General features: G+C 43.9%; 1 protein-coding gene, 1 long non-coding RNA gene and 1 other non-coding gene across 4 annotated transcripts in view; 2 read left to right on the forward strand and 1 right to left on the reverse strand.

Annotated features, from left to right (window-relative positions):
- The window catches only part of LOC134207851 (all trans-polyprenyl-diphosphate synthase PDSS1), a 336,013-nt gene that overhangs the window by 306,474 nt on the left and 10,750 nt on the right, over positions 1 to 18,789 (forward strand). For both annotated transcript variants that reach the window (XM_062683802.1, XM_062683801.1), the window contains exons 7-8: positions 7,867 to 7,998; positions 8,060 to 8,254. In XM_062683802.1, the coding sequence (XP_062539786.1) occupies positions 7,867 to 7,998; positions 8,060 to 8,254 (327 nt within the window). The remainder of the gene's footprint in view (positions 1 to 7,866; positions 7,999 to 8,059; positions 8,255 to 18,789) is intronic.
- On the forward strand, positions 9,570 to 9,644 carry Trnat-agu (transfer RNA threonine (anticodon AGU)). Its single transcript has one exon. It is a non-coding gene; the product is annotated as a tRNA-Thr (tRNA).
- LOC134216981 (uncharacterized) lies at positions 15,121 to 15,460 on the reverse strand. The gene is made up of 3 exons (XR_009980892.1): positions 15,379 to 15,460; positions 15,235 to 15,303; positions 15,121 to 15,177 (listed from the first exon to the last, which is right to left on the reverse strand). It is a non-coding gene; the product is annotated as an uncharacterized LOC134216981 (long non-coding RNA).

The following is an 18,789-nucleotide window of genomic DNA, read 5'->3' on the forward strand; positions in this document are numbered from 1 at the left end:
GTTTTCCAAGCTTCTGGTAGAAGCTTTCCAAGCGTCTGGTAGAAGCTTTCCAAGCTTCTGGTAGAAGCTTACCAATTCTCTGGAAGGATCTTTCCAAGATTTTGGTAAAAACTTCCTAGCTTCTGGTAGAGGCTTCCCAAGCTTCTAGTTAAGGCTTTCCAAGCTTCTGGTTGAAGCTCTCCAAGCTTCTGGTAGAAGCTTTCCAAGCTTCTGATTGAAGCTTTCGAAGCCTCTGTTGAAAGCTTTCCAAGCTTCTGGTACAAGCTTTCCAAGCTTCTGATAGAATTTCTCCAAGCCTCTGGAAGAAGCTTACAAATTCTCCGAAAGAATCTTTCAAAGCTTTTGGTAAAAGCTTTCCAGACTTTCCAGGCTAGAAGCTTTCCAAGCTTTAGCTAAAAGCTTTTCAAGCCTCTGGTAGAAGCTTTCCAAGCTTATGGGAAAAGCTTTCCATGCCTCTGGTAGAAGCTTTCCAAGCTTCGAGTAGAAGCTTTCCATGCTTCCGACAGAACCTTTCCAAGCTTCTGATAGAAGCTTTCCAAGATTCCGACAGCAGCTTTCCAAGCTTCTGATAAAAGCTCTCCAAGCTTTTGATAGAAACTTTCCAAGCTTCTAGGAGAAGCTTACCAAGCTTCTGGGAGAAGCTTTCCAAGCTCCTGGTAGAAGCTTTCCAAGCTTCTGGTAGAAGCTTTCCAAGCTTCTGGTAGAAGCTTTCCAAGCTTCTGGTAGAAGCTTTCCAAGCTTCTGGTAGAAGCTTTCTAAACTTCTGAGAGAAGCTTCTGGTGAAAGCTTTCCAAGCTTCTGGTAGAAGCTTTCCAAGCTTCTGGTAGAAGCTTTCCAAGCTTCTGGTAGAAGCTTTCCAAGCTTCTGGTAGAAGCTTTCCAAGCTTCTGGTAGAAGCTTTCCAAGCTTCTGGTAGAAGCTTTCCAAGCTTCTGGTAGAAGCTTTCCAAGCTTCTGGTAGAAGCTTTCCAAGCTTCCGGTAGAAGCTCGCCAAGCTTCCGGTAGAAGCTCTTCAAGCTTCTGGTTGAAGCTTTCCAAGCTTCTAGTTGAAGCTTTCCAAGCTTCTAGTAAAAGCTTTCCAAGCCTCTGGTAGATGTTTTCCATGCTCCTGGTAAAAGCTTTCCAAGCTTCTGGGAGAAGTTTTCCAAGCTTTTGGTAGAAGCTTTCCAAGCTACTGGTAGAAGCTTTCCAAGCTTCTGGTAAAAGTTTTCCAAGCTTCTGGTAGAAGCTTTCCAAGCTTCTGGTAGAAGCTTCAGAAGCTTCTGGTGAAAGCTTTCCAAGCTTCTGGTAGAAGCTTTCCAAGCGTCTGGTAGAAGCTTTCCAAGCTTCTGGTAGAAGCTTACCAATTCTCTGGAAGGATCTTTCCAAGATTTTGGTAAAAACTTCCTAGCTTCTGGTAGAGGCTTCCCAAGCTTCTAGTTAAGGCTTTCCAAGCTTCTGGTTGAAGCTCTCCAAGCTTCTGGTAGAAGCTTTCCAAGCTTCTGATTGAAGCTTTCGAAGCCTCTGTTGAAAGCTTTCCAAGCTTCTGGTACAAGCTTTCCAAGCTTCTGTTGAAAGCTTTCCAAGCTTCTGGTACAAGCTTTCCAAGCTTCTGGTACAAGCTTTCCAAGCTTCTGGTACAAGCTTTCCAAGCTTCTGGTACAAGCTTTCCAAGCATCTGGTAGAAGCCTGGTGCAGAAGCTTCTAGAAGCCTTCTGATAGAATCTTTCCAAGCTTCTGGGAGAAGCTTCCAAGCTTCTGGGAGAACCTTTCCAGCTTCTGGGAAGCCTAAGCTTCTGGAAGAAGCCTGGAAGCTTCTGCAGAAGCCTAAGCTCTGGTGCAGCTTCCAAGCTTCTGCAGAAGCCTGCTCTGGTGGGAAAGCCTGCTTCTGCAGAAGCCTGCTTGCAGAAGCTTGCTTCTGGTGGGAAGCCTGGGCTTGCAGAAGCCTGCTTCTGGAAGCCTGCTTCTGGTGGAAGCAGGCTCTGGTGGAAGCCAGGCTCTGGTGGGAGCTTGAGCTCTGGTGGGAAGCACCTCTGGTGGGAAGCCTGCTCTGGTGCAGAAGCCTGGTGCAGAAGCTTCTGCAGGCTTCTGGTGGGAAGCTCTGGTGAGCAGCTTCTGGTGGGAAGCCAGGCTCTGGTGGGAAGCCAGGCTGGGTGGGAGCAGGCTTCTGGTGGGCAGCCAGGCTCTGGTGGAAGCCAGGCTGGTGGGAGCCAGGCTTCTGGTGGGAGCCTAAGCCTCTGGTGGAAGCACCAGGCTCTGGTGGGAAGCCTGCTTCTGGTGGAGCATTCCAGGCTCTGGTGGAAGCTTCCAGAAGCTTCTGGTGGAAGCTTGAAGCCTCTGGTGGGAAAGCCTTGAGCTCTGGTGAAGCCTAAGCTCTGGTAGAAGCTGTTTGCAGAAGCCTTCTGCAGAAGCCTAAGCTCTGGTGGAAGCCTGCTTCTGGTGGAAGCTTTCTGGTGGGAGCCAGCTTCTGGTAGAAGCTTTCCAGAGCCTGCTTCTGGTGAGCATTCCAAGCTCTGGTAGAAGCATTCCAGGCTTCTGGTGGAAGCTCTGGTGGAAGCACCAGGCTCTGGTGGCAGCTTCCAGGCTCTGGTGGGAAACCAAGCTCTGGTGGAAGCCTGCTTCTGCAGAAGCCTGAGCCTTCTGGTGGGAAGCTTCCAAGCTCTGGTGAAGCACCAAGCTTCTGGTAGAAAGCTTCCAGAGCTCAGGTAGAAGCTTCCATGCTTCCGACAGAGCCAAGCTTCTGGTAGAAGCTCCATGCTTCCGACAGAAGCTTCCAAGCTGATAGAGCTTCCAAGCTTCTGATAGAAGCTTTCTAAGATTCCGACAGCAGCTTTCCAAGATTCCGACAGCAGCTTTCCAAGCTTCTGATAGAAGCTTTCCAAGCTTTTGATAGAAACTTTCCAAGCTTCTAGGAGAAGCTTACCAAGCTTCTGGGAGAAGCTTTCCAAGCTCCTGGGAGAAGCTTTCCAAGCTCCTGGGAGAAGCTTTCCAAGCTCCTGGGAGAAGCTTTCCAAGCTCCTGGGAGAAGCTTTCCAAGCTCCTGGGAGAAGCTTTCCAAGCTCCTGGGAGAAGCTTTCCAAGCTTCTGGTAGAAGCTTTCCAAGCTTCCGTTATAAGCTTTCCAAGCTTCCGTTATAAGCTTTCCAAGCTTCCGTTATAAGCTTTCCAAGCTTCCGTTAAAAGCTTTCAAAGCTTTCGTTAGAAGTTTCCCTAGTCTCTGGTAGAAGCATTCAAAGCTTTCCAAGTTTTCGTTAGAAGCTTTCCAAGTCTCTGGTAAAAGTCTTCAAAGCTTTCTAAGCTTCTGGTAGAAGCTTTCCATGCTTCCGACAGAAGCTTTCCAAGCTTCTGATAGAATCTTTTCAAGCTTCTGATAGAAGCTTTTCAAGCTTCTGGGAGAAGCTTCCCAAGCTTCTGGGAGAAGCTTCCCAAGCTTCTGGGAGAAGCTTCCCAAGCTTCTGGGAGAAGCTTCCCAAGCTTCTGGGAGAAGCTTCCCAAGCTTCTGGGAGAAGCTTCCCAAGCTTCTGGGAGAAGCTTCCCAAGCTTCTGGGAGCAGCTTCCCAAGCTTCTGGGAGAAGTTTTCCAAGCTTCTGGGAGAAGCTTTCCAAGCTTCTGGGAGAAGCTTTCTAAGCTTCTGGGAGAAGCTTTCCAAGCTTCTAGGAGAAGCTTTCCAAGCTTCCGTTAAAAGCTTTCAAAGCTTCCGTTAGAAGTTTCCCAAGTCTCTGGTAGAAGCCTTCAAAGCTTTCCAAGTTTCCGTTAGAAGCTTTCCAAGTCTCTGGTAAAAGTCTTCAAAGCTTTCCAAGTTTCTGGTAGGAGCTTTCCAAGCATCTGGTGGAAGCTTTCCAAGCTTCTGGTGGAAGCTTTCCAAGCTTCTGGTGGAAGCTGTCCGAACTTCTGGTGGAAGCTGTCCGAACTTCTGGTGGAAGCTGTCCAAGCTTCTGGTAGAAGCTTTCCAAGCGTCTGGTAGAAGCTTTCCAAGCTTCGGGTAGAGGCTTTTCAAGCTTCTGGTAGAAGCTTTCCAAGCTTCTGGTATGAGGTTTCCAAGCTTCTGGTAGAAGCTTTCCAAGCTTCTGGTAGAAGCTTTCCAAGCTTCTGGTAGAATCTTTCCAAGCTTCTAGTAGAAGCTTTCCAAGCATCTGGTAGAAGCTTTCCAAGCTTCTAGTAGAAGCTTTCCAAGCTTCTGTTAGAAGCTTTCCAAGCTTCTGGTAGAAGCTTTCCAAGCTTCTGGTAGAAACTTTCAGAAGCCAGAAGCTTGTGGTAGAAGCTTTCCAAGCTTCTGGTAGAAGCTTTCCATGCTTCTGGTAGAAGCTTTCCAAGATTCTGGTAGAAAGCTTTTCCCAAAAGCTTGGAATGCTTTTCCCAAACGCTTTGAATGCTTTTCCCAAAAGCTTGGAAAGCTTTCCCCAAAAGCTTGGAAAGCTTTTCCCAAAAGCTTTTTCAAAAGCTTAGGCTTCCCAAAGCTTGGAAAGCTTTCCCAAAGCTTGAAAGCTTGGAAAGCTTTTCCCAAAAGCTTGGAAGCTTTTCCCAAAAGCTTGGAAGCTTTTCCCAAAGCTTGAAAGCTTTTCCCAAAAGCTTGGAGCTTTTCCCAAAAGCAGGCTTTTCCCAAAGCTTGAAAGCTTTTCCCAAAAGCTTGGAAAGCTTTTCCCAAAGCTTGCTTCCTGAAAGCTTGGAAAGCTTTTCCCAAAGCTTGGAGCTTTTACCAAAAGCTTGAAAGCTTTTACCAAAAGCTTGAAAGCTTTTACCAAAAGCTTGAAAGCTTTTACCAAAAGCTTGAAAGCTTTTACCAAAAGCTTGAAAGCTTTTACCAAAAGCTTGAAAGCTTTTACCAAAAGCTTGGAAAGCTTTTCCCAAAAGCTTGAAAAGCTTTTTCCAAAAACTTGAACATTTTTTTCCAAAAGCTTGGAAAGTTGTTCCAAAAGCTTGAAAACAATTTCCCAAAAGCTTGAAAACAATTTCCCAAATGTTTGAAAAGCTTCTCCCAAAAGCTTGGAAAACGTTTCCCAAAATCTTGAAAAGCGTTTTTCAAAAGGCTTAAAAAGCGGTTTTCAAAAGGCTTGAAAAGATTTTCCCAAAAGCTTGAAAAACTTTTCCTAAAAGCTTGAAAAACTTTTCCCAAAAGCTTAAAAACCTTTCCCAAAAACTTGGAAAGCTTTTTGAGCTGTCAAAAGAATGTTCCTCGGGCTTTTGGAAAAAGCTTTGTATGCTTTAAGAACATTTTAGAAAAGCTTTTCGAGCCTTGAAGAATTGATTTTCGGTCTTTTGAGAGAAGCTGCTTAAGTTGTTTAGTTAAGTTAAGTGTTTCGAGCTTATGAAAAAAAAAAACTTATAGAGCTTTTAAGAAAAGCTTTTAAAGCTTTTGACAACAGTTTTTAGAGGTCTAGAGAAAATCTTTCTGGTTTTTTAAAGGTAGCTTTTCAAGCTTTGAAACACTGCCATCTTCAATAGAAATAATGCCAATAAAAAACATCTCTAATGATATACTTAAGATGCCGATCAGGCTCCTTGGGGAAAATCTCAAAGCTTCTGAATTGGTTTACCAAGCGTGTGTAAGAATTTTTCAAAGCTTCCCACTGTTTTTTCACAAACGTCTTAAAGATGTTCCCTCCACTTATTTTTTCCAGGTTAACAAAAATAGAATATCGTGCGTTTTTGATCGTTCTTCATCGAGAATTTAGGATTCAGAACGTCAAAAGTCCGAGTTGATTTCGCTGCTTCGAACAGCGAGTAAAATAACTAATGCACCTTGGAACATGCTTTGCGAGACAGGTTGGTAAAAAAATGGAACCAACGGGGATGATAGTAACAGTTTTTTACTGCGTGTTGGACCGTACTTCGTCCAGACTGTAATTTAGATAGTAAAGAAGTACTCGATGAAAATGAGACAAGTTGATTAACTTGTACCTTTTTAATGTGTGGTTGAAAATTGCTGAAATTCTGACTAAAGCTAGCTAAGTGCTAGATGCAGGATACTATTTTGGTCGGATTTAGCATCTCACTATACAATCCTACTAACAATATTGTTTTTGTACCAAATCTTTGAAAATATTTTAATTAAGGGACTTTTCGACTCAAACTTTACATACCTGCGAAATTATATTTTTGTATATTTTCGAAATATGTTCTCCAAGCTTTCGAAGCAATATTTTTCTAGCTCCTGGAAATAATCGTCTAGCTTCTGCCATAAGTTTATTTGCTTTTGATAGTATTATTGTTCAAAACTTATAATGAAGATTTTTAATTTTTGGGGGCAGAAGCTACATAAAAAGCTCTCCTAGTTACTTGGCTTATTCTGTTTCTTTATTTTTCCTTGTTTGCGAAAAAAAAGCCATCAGATAAATAATCATTGAAGTTCGACCAACCGAACCCTGAACCCCGGTGACCCGAACAACTAAATTAAAATCCATTGCTCGTTAATTGCAATCTATGGATGCAATACAGTGTGAAACTCGTTTTGTTTAGTACTCGCTATACAAATTAAAACGTACTAGTCGTTCTATAAATCATTGCATTAATAACAATTCCCCAGGTAAAAAAACGCCAAAGATGTAACGAAAATTTTGTAACATTAAACAATGATACTTATTTAGGAAAATTGCATTTAAATGTAAATTAAAATTTTCAATTTTCGAAACACAAATCCTTCACCATTGAGCACACTTATGTTGTGATATCTACGCTTGACTACGCTGCCTCGTCTGGCCACTTTTGCGCCTTTTAGTGGGTGGGGTGCCTCGGTGCGTTTTGCTTTGCACTTTCGCAAGTGCCATTCCTTTCGTTTTGGGTAATTTGTTTGCATTAGCCCGCGAGAGCTCTATAATTTTTGAAGCCGCTTACACGAAACGTACACACAGCAATTAGCGGCAGCATTGTTGCTCATCGCATTCGTGTGGGCGAACAGAGATGGCCCAGCCGCGGGGTAATTTGGCGCTCAGAAGATTCGTTTGTGTGAACATCAGAAATTGGCTCAGCACGTGCCCTCTGACTGTGAAACACGTGGATGACGGCTGGATGGGCTGTCCTCAATCGGGTACTTCTTCGATTTGGGCGCAGCAGCTAGCGTGTGTGTGATGTCAAATACGCGGAAAACTATGCCATTGGTGATTGCAGCCGCGGCCGCTGCGGTTATTAGCTCCACGCCTACCCACTCAAACAAAGGAGTTGAGCTTCTTTCGCATTCCGATCGCCACCGAATGCCGTTTCAGACCGGCTTTAGCAGCCCTGTAAAGCGAGGGATTGTGTCATCTTCGTTTTGCAAAAAAGTATGTAATCTACAATCGATCGAGTCAGTCGATCATCATCGCATTCCGACCAGATGATCCGATACCAATGCGCTATGAAGGTGCGGTGCGTTAGATGCTCTGGGCATGACCACATGGGAGATGCCTTTTACAATTCTTGCCGCGTATTTGCGAACAAGCAGCACTCGGTTGGCAACACCGCTTTTTGCCATATTGACTTTTCTATGGATAGCGTGCTCCTTAGACGGAGCAGAAGTGTTTCATCCACTTGACAATGATGCTGGGGTGTCAAGTGGTGTTCCCAACCCAGCCAACAGATTGATCTCGGCTTGACTCTTAGACTACTCGAGTGACATGTCAATCGATTCCCAACAAGCTGGCACGCAAAGTGACACGCACTTCTGTCAAGTGGCGTACCCTTATTCTAGTTGACATTGAGCTTATGGTTCGAGTATCCACTTGTCGACTCGCCGCGGTTAACTCTGCAATGATATCCTCGTGTTGCGTTCCCTTTCTTCTCAAAGCGAGGATATTGTTGTTTCTGCCGCAGGGTTAACACTCAACACGTTTTAGGCCTAAAATATCATTAAGTGGTTATGCATGCGCGAATCAATCGTGATCTCTCATTTTCTTCTTTTCATCATATCCCCCGCAGGTACTGACAGATTTAGTGCAGGGAGAATTCATGCAGCTAGGCTCCAAGGAAACCGAAAACGAACGATTCGCTCACTACTTCACCAAGACGTACAGGAAAACGGCGTCCCTGATAGCGAATAGTTTAAAAGCGGTAAGTAAATTCCCATTTAAGAAAATTCAACAATCGAACTCATGCCCACTTTCATTTTTAGGTGGCAGTCCTGTCCGGCGCGGACGAACAGATGGTCGAGCTGAGCTTCCAGTACGGACGGAATCTGGGTCTGGCGTTCCAGTTCGTGGACGATCTGCTCGATTTCGTGTCCAGCTCAGAGGCGATGGGTAAACCGGCGGCAGCCGATCTGAAGCTGGGACTGGCCACCGCGCCGGTGCTGTTTGCGTGCGAGAAGGTTAGTACTCTCACCGTGATAGTATGGGATGGTTCGAACTATGGACCTGATCTGCTTGAAAAACAGGTTTTACTAAATATTTATTGAACCAAATATAAACCTACAAGATCGTAGACACTTTGAGGAGAAGACTGGGCGCTTTTGCATTTCTTATTCAAATGTTGATCTTCATCCAACGACTTTTAATAACAATTTTAGAATTAACATTTAAAATAATTAATTAACAAAGTATGTTTTTAAATTTGTTTCTCATAGTTGGATTGAAAGGATGATGATTTGAATTTCAATGTTCTTTCACTTCAATCCATAGACATATGTTAGGAGTTATTAGAAACAACTTTCTTTAATTTACTTATTTCCTTCATACATATAATTATATTTTCAATGTTGCTAAATTTATTGCATATAATATCAGAGAATTTAACAATCAAATCATCCAATTTTTTTCTTTTGGAACTTGTGCAGACCGTTTCTGAAAAAGTCAGAGGTTTTTCTCAACAACTCCCAATCTAAATCCCAATCCCTATCAAAAGTCGAGTCAAGTACAAGACACTGAAGACGACCTTACTGTTGAGGTCGAAATACGTATCTGTCAAGGTACAATTAAGTGGTGGAATTAAATGGGATTGTACAAACTCGTCTTATGACAAGTGAAGACATTCCACTAAAAAGCTCAAAATAATTTTCTTAACAACTCCCAAGGCTTTGATTTTATTCAAAACTACACGGAACCGCGAAACAACTCACCTTACGGTTCCTTTCACACAACTCCGCCTTTGCGTGGAAGAAGCCAAAAATAAGCAAAATGCGAAAAAATCCGGTGAGTACTTTGCCTTTACTCCCGTGTTGAATTTTCACCCTCTATAAAGTTTCACCAACTCAAATTTATGTTATTTTCACTCACTCGAGACTATGATGAAAACAACTCAAATTTGGCTTCTTCCACGGAGCAGCACACGTTGGGTCGATGCAGCTCTGTTTGTTTATAATATCATTCATGAGAGGGAGTGAGAAACTACCTAATATTGAATTAAAAATTTAAACTTCGTACTCAAAGTTGAGTTCTTTAAACCTTTTTTTAAGTTCTTTATTTTTTCTGTGTAGTTGGCAGGACAGACGTTGTCCTGCAAAGTAGGCTAGAATGCGCGTTGTCAACTGCATATGCAAAATTTCCATACGAATCTTTATTTTAGTTTTTCGCGGTTTTCTCAAATTTATCGTCTGAGGAAATATCATATAAACCCGACTATGCGTCCAATTTGGGAATCTCGGACTCATTCAGTAGCCGCTAAGTTGCGAAGGCCGACGCAGGTCAGCTTCGTAGCTTAGTTGGTTAAAAGCACCAGTCTAGTGAACTGAGGGTCGTGGGTTCGAGTCCCATCGAAGGGCAATCACTGCGATCATTTGTTAGATCTATTGTGATATATGCCCCATTTTATATACCTTTGTCAAGTTGACGCATTATTGCTATTTAGAGCAATCGATCGCTTTAACTGGCAGCCTTTTTCCAATTCTGTATGATGGTTCTGATGAAGTATTGAATATTACAACCTTATTTAAAAATTATATTACATCACAGAGTAGAGCCTAAAAAAATGCAGAATTCTTTATTATGATTTTGATTAATACACCTACCTGTTTACCTGGTTGGCTACAGCGTCGATACACCTATGCCTGCCATATTGTAGAGCTCTATAATCGTCGGTCTTGGGCGATGTTCCTCCAGTTTCCCCAAACGTTCAGGGTCCCCAGGTCCGATTCCACCGCGTGCAGCCAGCGTGTTCGTGGCTCATGATTCATTCACTTTTCGCTCGTAAACGCCGAAGGCTCTCCGGCCCGCTTCTTTTAATGTCCATGCTTCATGTCCATAAAGGGCCACTGGCAGAATCAGAGTTTTGTATAGAGCAAATTTCGTTTCCGTCTGCATGTTGCGGGACCTAAGCTGGTTACGCAATCCATAAAAGGCCCTATTCGCAGCAGCAATACGTCTTTTCACTTCACGGGAAACCTCATTGTCACTTGTCACAAGCGTTCCAAGATAAACAAATTCTTCAAAAACTTCAAACACATCCTCATCAAGCACTACCTCTGCACACCACTAGGTCTTCCCCTATCTCTACCTGCCACCATGTACTTTGTCTTGGTAGAGTTAATGGTTAAGCCTATTCTTGCCGTCTCTTCAGTGGGACAAAAGCCTTCACTACAGCTCTGCGATCGATTCCAATAAGGTCGATGTCGTCCGCAAAACCCAGGAGCAGGGTTTGCAGCAATCGCTCTCAATAGATAACGAGCAATGATAAAATAGAGGGAAAAACTGTTCCGAATAACAAGCCATGATAACAAATTTACCAAACTTGTATACAAATGCGAGAAAACAAAATCGGCAGCCCTCACAGAAAAATGGTGATTCTCGCTTTGTTTTCGCTCATTTCGTTCTGGTTACTGCACAGCTGTGTAGAACAAGTTAAAATGCATCATCAGAGCCAGTGCTCCCCGCATTCAGAGCTTTCTAAAAGAAATTCATTATGGGGTATAGCCTCCCGAATCAGTTCTTTATCATGACAGCTTGCGAAAAAAGTCTCTCGCGGTATGCTACATATCGTATATGTATACAGAGATGATAAGTGAGAGCCTTGTTCATTCTCTTTAGGTTTCAATCCCTGCCCAGCAGGGACTTTGTCCAAGGGCTTGACGACCCCTCCCCATGGCCACTGCGAGTTAGACCGGGACCAATAGACCAAAGACCGGGAGGCAATAGTCGGCAGCTCAGTGCGCAGCGCCAGCGTGGGTTACTCAACCTTCCTCTCGGCTAGAAAAACGCCGGTAGGGGTTATTGACGGCCCATGGCTTGTGGAGGCGATGATCCGCAAACGCGATGGGCTTTCGGCCTTCGAGGTGGCGACGGAACAGCTGGACGCCATCATCGACTTTGCGTCATCGAAGCATAATATCAGCAAGGACTTCAAGAGGAGCTTGCAGAAACTTCGAAAGTCGATGCTGGACGCCAAGCTGGAGAGGGCGGTCGGGGCGGCCAAGTGTAAACCCGTGAAATCGGTGGAGTCGAGGTCTACCCAGACTGAGGCCCAAGGATTCGCGGACTCGGGCAAGGTCGAATCGACCGAAGGCGTGCCAGCGAAGACGGTGGTACCAAAGTCTACCCAGACTGAGGCTCAAATATTTGCGGGTACGTCGGGGGTGACTACTCCAACGGAGCAGACACAAAAACGGGGGAGACAGTCTCCAGGGGATGAGCTCCCTGGGGGCCAAAATGTGTCGTTGGTTGATGATAGGCTGCTGATCCTATATTTGGCGCTTTATGCATAAAACACGCTGATAAATGTTCACTCAATATGGACATGAAAAAAGTTTTTGTTAGAAAAACTTTTTTTCCTTAAATATGTCACAGGAACATTATTCCCAGAAAAGTTAGATAATTGAAATACCTATCCGCAGAAAAAATTTCATCGATTTCTGAGATGAGGTTTTTTGTAATATCGATTTTAATTTTTAAAACTAATTCTTTTCAGTGTAGAAATCGGTTTATTATTTTTTGGATATGTTTCCAAAAAACTTCAGGGAATTTCACGACAGTCCGCCATTCAACACTTTTTTGTAGGTCTTGTCATTTTAGAGTGACATCGATTTTTTAAAAATCAATGAAAAAAAATTAGGTCCTTATCAAATGTTACTCTTGACAATTTTTGAAAAACTAAGTATGCAGAGTGGCTTAAAAATACCATATCTTTATGCCTACCAAGTTTCATTCTATTCTGAGATGGTGCTGCCAGCCCCATAGAAGAGTTGGCGCGAAATTCGTCAATAGCGCCTTCAAGTACAATGTTGAACAATAAATTCGAAAGTGCATCACCCTGCTTCAATCCGACTGAGGTCTCAAACGAGGTTGACACTTCGTCTGCAATCCGAATATTTGATTTCGAGCCATCCAGCGTTGCACGTATCAGTCTCATCAGTTTCGCCGGAAAACCATGTTCGGACATTATCTGCCACAGCTCATTTCTTTTCACTGGATCGTACGCTGCTTTGAAATCTATGAACAGATGGCGAGTCTGCAAGCTGTACTCCCGAAATTTATCCCGGCTAAACATCTGATCCGTCGTTTTTCGGCCCTCACGAAAACCTTCCTGGTATTCGCCGACGAAGCGGTCTCAGTCTGCTAAACAGGATGCGCGACAGGATTTTGTACGCCGAGTTCAGAAGAGTGATCCCTCCTGTAATTGGCACACTCTAGTCTGTTGTGCCCTGTCTTATAGATTGGGTATATGAGGCCATCCAACCAGCCGGCAGACAGTTCTTTATCCTCCCATATTTTCTGGATAATGTGGTGGATTGATTGCTGCAGCTGTCAACTTCCGTGCTTGAGAAGCTCGACCGGAATCTGGTCATTTCCAGCAGCTTTACTATTTTTCAGCACGTTTAGAGCCTTCTTAACCTCGTCCAGCGTTGCCGTTGGTGATTCCACAACTTGACCGTCGCCGACTATGTCCGTCCTGCTCCTTGATACACCTTCATTTTTACTGTTCAACAAATTTTCGAAGTGCTCTTTCCACCTGGCTGCCATCATAATCTTGTCTGTCAGCAAATTCCCCTCTCGGTCATTGCACATAGCGGGCACTGGCGCAGTATTATGTCGCGCGTCATTGACAGTTTCGTAAAACTTTAGCATATCGTTTCTATGTTTCCATGTTCTCCTGCGCTTCATCTCCTCATCAAACCAACCATTTGTTGGCGTCGCTGTGCAGTGCCCAACACTTCCTGCGCTGTTGTAGTCACAGCTTCGTGGATATGTTCCCACAATCTGTTGACATCGCCAGATCCGGTGGCATCTCCTATCCGCTCGTCCAGCTTCTGGTGGTACTGTCCAGCAACTCCTTCAACTGACAAGCGTTGGATATTGAAACGCATCGTTCTGTTGTTTCGTGAATTCGTGACGCTGGAGAGTCGCGCCCGAATTTTTGCAACTACAAGGTAGTGATCCAAGTCGATGTTCGGACCTCTGAAGGACCTTACATCTATAACATTCGAGAAATGTCGTCCGTCGACCAGCACGTGGTCTATCTGTGAGCAAGTGTCTCCACTCGGATGTTGCCAGGTGCGTTTGCGGATATTATTACGTGCAAAGTAGGTACTGCTTATTGCCATCCCTCTAGCAGCAGGGGGTCTATTTTATTCCTTCAGGTACGCGAAGTACCAATGGTACGCTTTACCCAGCATTTGCCGCACCTTTTTGATTAATACAAGTGATTGCAAAAAATGTTTTGTCTATTTACAATCCTGAATTCGGAATACATACGAGGTTTTGTAGTTTTTGCCTTTCCTCCTGTTTTAGCTTTCTTCTTCTGTTCACTTCTTTTTACTCGGGCAGGTTTTTTCTCTACGCGTTCCCGTTTCTTATTTTCCTTATTCAGTTCCGTCGTTATGAACCACTCTCTAAACTCGTCACTTGTGGCTACTGTTGGTGGACGTGGTCGTAGTCTGCCGCTTCGGGATGGCTTTGCGAATACAGTCGGTTTATAGAACGCTCTCTCCATAAAATCTTCTCTATCCTGCGTACACACCGGCTGTAACGAACTCTTTGATGTATTTGTCGTCTCTTCAAGAAAGGTCGTTTGAGATGGTCGTGACAAATCAAAACTTAAGAAGGTTGCTGTTTTCTGACGCTCGTCTGCAAGCATAAGTAGTAAAGTTTTTTGTTACTAAGGAATATCCCTAAAGTATGTGATGATTTGGGAGGATTTGAATAGTATCATATTTAAAACAATTTCATTACCTTCAATAAACGATTCATCAAATCCAGGGAATGCATCATTTGGCTCTTGAAATTCGTCTGTTGAATTTGTGACCTCGATTTTTTTTTTATTCGCTGCCAGACATGGAATAAGCTTTTGTCTTCTACTTCGTGTTTGATGAATAGCTTTAACTGTCCAACATGGAGGTAGTTCTCGAGGTCTGTTAGTAAGTTGGTGTGAGTATCACCTTCCTGTGAAAATTCAATACATGCTCCATCATTGCCTTGTTCCGAATGCTGATGTTGAATAACCATCGAGAAATTCACGGCGTTCGGATCCCATGGAACAATACTACATTTTTCTGAAAGCATTTCGCAATGTTGTTTTTATCTTGAGGATGTCATCGACAGCTTTTTTAAGTAGTGGTCTAAACTCGTGCTTCGTGATGGCATCTCCACTCGATCAGACGCTTATTCCAACTGGATTTCAGTGCTCTGGAAAATCCGACACCCAGTGACTGTAGGTTATGAGTGGCATTTGGGAACAAGCAAATCAGCTCAATTCCATTTTCTCTGCAGAACTCTGTCGTTAGGTAAGAGATGTGGGACGAGTGTCCATCTACAAATACGATGATAGGAAGTTGAATTTTGGTTGCCAAAAGCCAAGGATGAAAAACATTCTTTAAGTAATAATAAAACGTCTCTCGGTTCATTCATCATGATTCAGTTTTTCCGACTGACCAACCGGGCGATGGCTCACGTACTATTTCGGCCGGCAATCCTTGATTGTAGGGAAAAAGTGCCAGAGGAGGTGCGAGAATTCCATCTGCGTTTGAAGCAAACAAAGTGGTGTAGGCTTCTTTATCAGATTTGGCGTATTTTGTACGTACGTATTTTTAACCGGTCTTCGCCAGTTCTTGCTCCCTTGTTGGTACCAAACGGATGACAGATTCATCCATGTTAAATACACGGGAAGGATCAGCTGCAACATGGTGTAGCTGATTTTTATCGAAATACGACTGAATGTGACCAAACCATGCGCGTATTTTCGTTTCTGTAACAGTTACACGCTGTTTCGAGAGAGCACTAGATATACTTCGACCAGGAATTCCTGTTGTTCGGATTTACCTTAATAAATGCACCACCGTTTTCGAGCGGCTCTTAGTAGCAGCTAAAACTATAGTTTTATTTTAGTAATTAGTTCAAGTAACGCTTATTTTATGGTTCAACTTACAATTGATAGTTTGTTTTAAGGTCCTCGTGCTACGACAGATTTGTAGGGTTCGCGTGATGGTAATCTAGTCTGTACATTTTTTAATCAAATTTTAATTAAGGTAATTTTTAAGTTTGTAGTTCGTAATAGTTCAGTTTTACTCACATAGTTGTACATAGGCTAATTTAGATGCTTTGTCCTTAATTTTCAACCGCACTAGTTTTAAACCATTAGCTTTTAGTTTTACAATCTATTCCCTAGAATAAATTCCATATTACTGCCTTGAAATGAGCTGTAGTTTTAAGTATGTTACCCTATTGATGCTTGTTAAACATAAACCAAATTAGGCGTTTCAAATTCACGTATTTTCGATACGATATTATTTTTAGTATAGAATAAAATATTCTTTATGGACTTTAGAATAATGAAATTTCACGTTAGGCCGATAGAAACTTTAACCAGTTTGTTTTCATTTCTACCTTCGCTATTCACACAAGCCAATCCATCAACGATCTGTCCTATCGGCTAGACCGTCCTGATGGGCGAGATGCCCAGTGACTGCTACGTTGTCGGACTGCCCAGTGGGAATTCTGCACACCCCAGCCCGTAACTCCGGTGCCGGTTCCACGCCGGTGTCGCCGGATTTACCAGGAATTACAATAACCGCCAGGTTGGCCACAGCTTTCCTATTAACACCTCGAGATGTTCGGACACTCACCTGTCGAATTCTGACGTCTTTCCCTTTGAACAACTCCTCGATGATTCCTCGAATCCAGTTCTTCCGTTGTCCATCGTTAACGACGAACACTACAGTCTACAGTCTTCTACCTGTATCTGCCTCCGATCGTCGACCCATTTGGAACGACTGTTGATGGTCGGCAAGTATTCTCTACACCAGCGTTGCCACATTTTTTCAGCTATATACTGTGACCGTTTGTAAGTGTTCCGCAAGGCTTCTGCGAAATCTGCTGAACCATTTACCGGCAAATCCGCATTCTTAGTAGCACCACGAAGAAAATGGTTTGGTGTTATGGCTACGATCTCTTCTGCATCTTGTGGTAAGTAGGGGACGAGTGTTGATTGCGTCCTCTGCTTCGGCTAAATACGTTAGCAATATCTCGTCAGTGAGTTTCTGACCATCGTTCAGTACCTTCAATGCCTCCTTTACCGATCGCACCATTCGCTCCCAGACACCGCCCATGTGCGGCGTACTAGGAGGAATGAAATTCCATTTCAATGTGGAGCTCGTGAAGCCTTCTGCACAATTTTGGTCGATCTGCTTCATCTTTGCCAATTCGTTACTGGCTCCTTTAAAATTGGTGCCATTGTCAGAGAAGAATTCGTTTGGCGCACCTCTTTTACAGACGAATCTCCGAACCGCCATTAAGCACGCTTGAGTATTTAGATTGTGAACTACTTCTAAATGTACAGCACGCACCGCTAGACAAGTGAAAAGAGCCACCCATCTTTTTTCCCTTCGGCGGCCCACAGTCACTTCGATGGGTCCTAGATAATCTACACCCACAGAGCTAAACGGACGAAGTTGTGGAGATACTCGTTGCACTGGCAGTGGCGCCATCATGGGAGTTAGTGGCTTACATCTGTTGACACGACACCACATGCATTTTTTTACAGCCTGTCGAATCGCTTGTCGAACCTTCGGGATGTAGAACCGCTGACGCAGTTCATTGCACACGGTCTCTCGATTCGCATGACCAAATTTTTCGTGGTACTGCAGGATTAGCATGTTGGTTATAGCATGGTCTTTCGGAAGAATAACTGGGTGTTTCATATCAAATGAAACGAATTCAGCCTGCTGTAGTCTACCTCCGACCCGTAGAATGCCTTCGGTGTCCAGAACAGGATTCATTTTGTAAATCAAGCTCGATTTTGTTATTCGGCCCGGAGAACCTTCACATATTTGATTTCTTTGTAAGGTTCTTATCTCTTCCGTAAATCCATCACGTTGAACCTGTTTCCACAATATCAACTCCGCAGCGTGTAGCTCGTTTTGCTGAAGAGGTTGTTGAATAGATTTTGGTTTCGTTTTTAACAAGCATTCTTGACCCGGAGTAGCTTTGGAAACAACAATCGGATTTCCTGCTAGTTTTCGACGACAGTTTGCAATAAACCGAACTACGTTGGCTGTACTTCGGAGAAGACGAACAAAACGATTCGTTGAATTAGCATTGATGATTGATCCGATGTTAGAGACGTCGTGATGTAAGACCTGAGCCCTCATTTCTTCACTTATATTAACTGCCGGAAACTGTCCCAGTGGCCACTCATCTTCGGACTGCAGCAGAAAATATGGACCAATGAACCATGGGCTGTTGGATTGCAGTGGAGGCCCTTGCCCCCATTTTGTAAGAACGTCAGCGATGTTCATTTTTGACGGGACCCAGCGCCAATCGGAGATATTGGTGTTCTCCTGAATTTCCCCGATGCGAAAGGCCACGAACTGCTTGTATTTCAACTGGTCTGAACGAATCCAGCTGAGAACCGTTTGAGAATCCGACCATAGAAAGTATTTGTGTATCGGGAGGGAGTGATGTGATTGTACCGTGCGCAACAGTCGTGATCCCAGAACTGCCGCCATCAGTTCCATGCGCGGAATCGATTGTCGTTTCAAAGGCGCTACCTTCGAACGAGAGGTTATCAGAGTAATCTTGGCCTGACCATTTGCGACCGCCCTGAAGTAGGCAACACAACCATATGCGTGCTCACTTGCGTCCATGAAGATGTGCAGCTGAAGTGAATCAACTTCTGATGAGTAGCAATCGCCGATGTAGCAGCGGGGAATTCGGATAGCGGCTACTTGCGGCAACAGGCCTACCCAACGGTTCCATTTCTGCATCGCACTGTCGTCTATTTCTTCGTTTGAGCGTAAGGTGCTGCGGACAATACTCGGCGGTAAACAGGAGAACGGTATCTGGCGGCGTCGCATGAACCACGAATTGTACCAGGTGTATAAAGGGCTGGATATTATTAAGCTTATACAACACGGCAGACTACGGTGGGCTGGTCACGTTGTTCGTATGCCGGAAGAACGTCAAGCGAAGATAATATTTAGTAGAGAACCCCTAAGAGGCCGCAGGCTTCGTGGAAGGCCGCGTCCACGATGGCTTTTTGCAGTTGAAGAGGACCTGAGGGCGCTCAATGTTCAGGGCGACTGGAAGCGATTGGCGCAGGATCGAGTCCAGTGGAGAAGGACACTCCATTCGGCGTAGGTTCATCGAAGAGCTGTAGCCCATCAAGTATCAAGTAAGTATTCCAATAAAATGTGCATGTGATCAGATAGAGATGTTTCATCTGATACATGCCAATTATTGATTTTTTCCGAAAGTGTATAACAGCACAAGGTTAAATCAAGAACTTCTTGCCTGATGGCAATTGAAATGGTTGGTTTATTTCCTCTGTCACAAATGTCTACTTTATTTTTTTTTGCTATGTAGTCTAACAAGTGCTCACCTCTTTTTTTGATATCTGAACCAGCCCATATTGTGTGACGGGCGTTTGCGTTACAATCGACAATGAACGCTTTATTTTGCTTTCTGCAATATGAAATAAAAGCGG

Source organism: Armigeres subalbatus, chromosome 1 (assembly GCF_024139115.2).
Source record: "Armigeres subalbatus isolate Guangzhou_Male chromosome 1, GZ_Asu_2, whole genome shotgun sequence".
Taxonomy (NCBI): Eukaryota; Metazoa; Arthropoda; class Insecta; order Diptera; family Culicidae; genus Armigeres; species Armigeres subalbatus.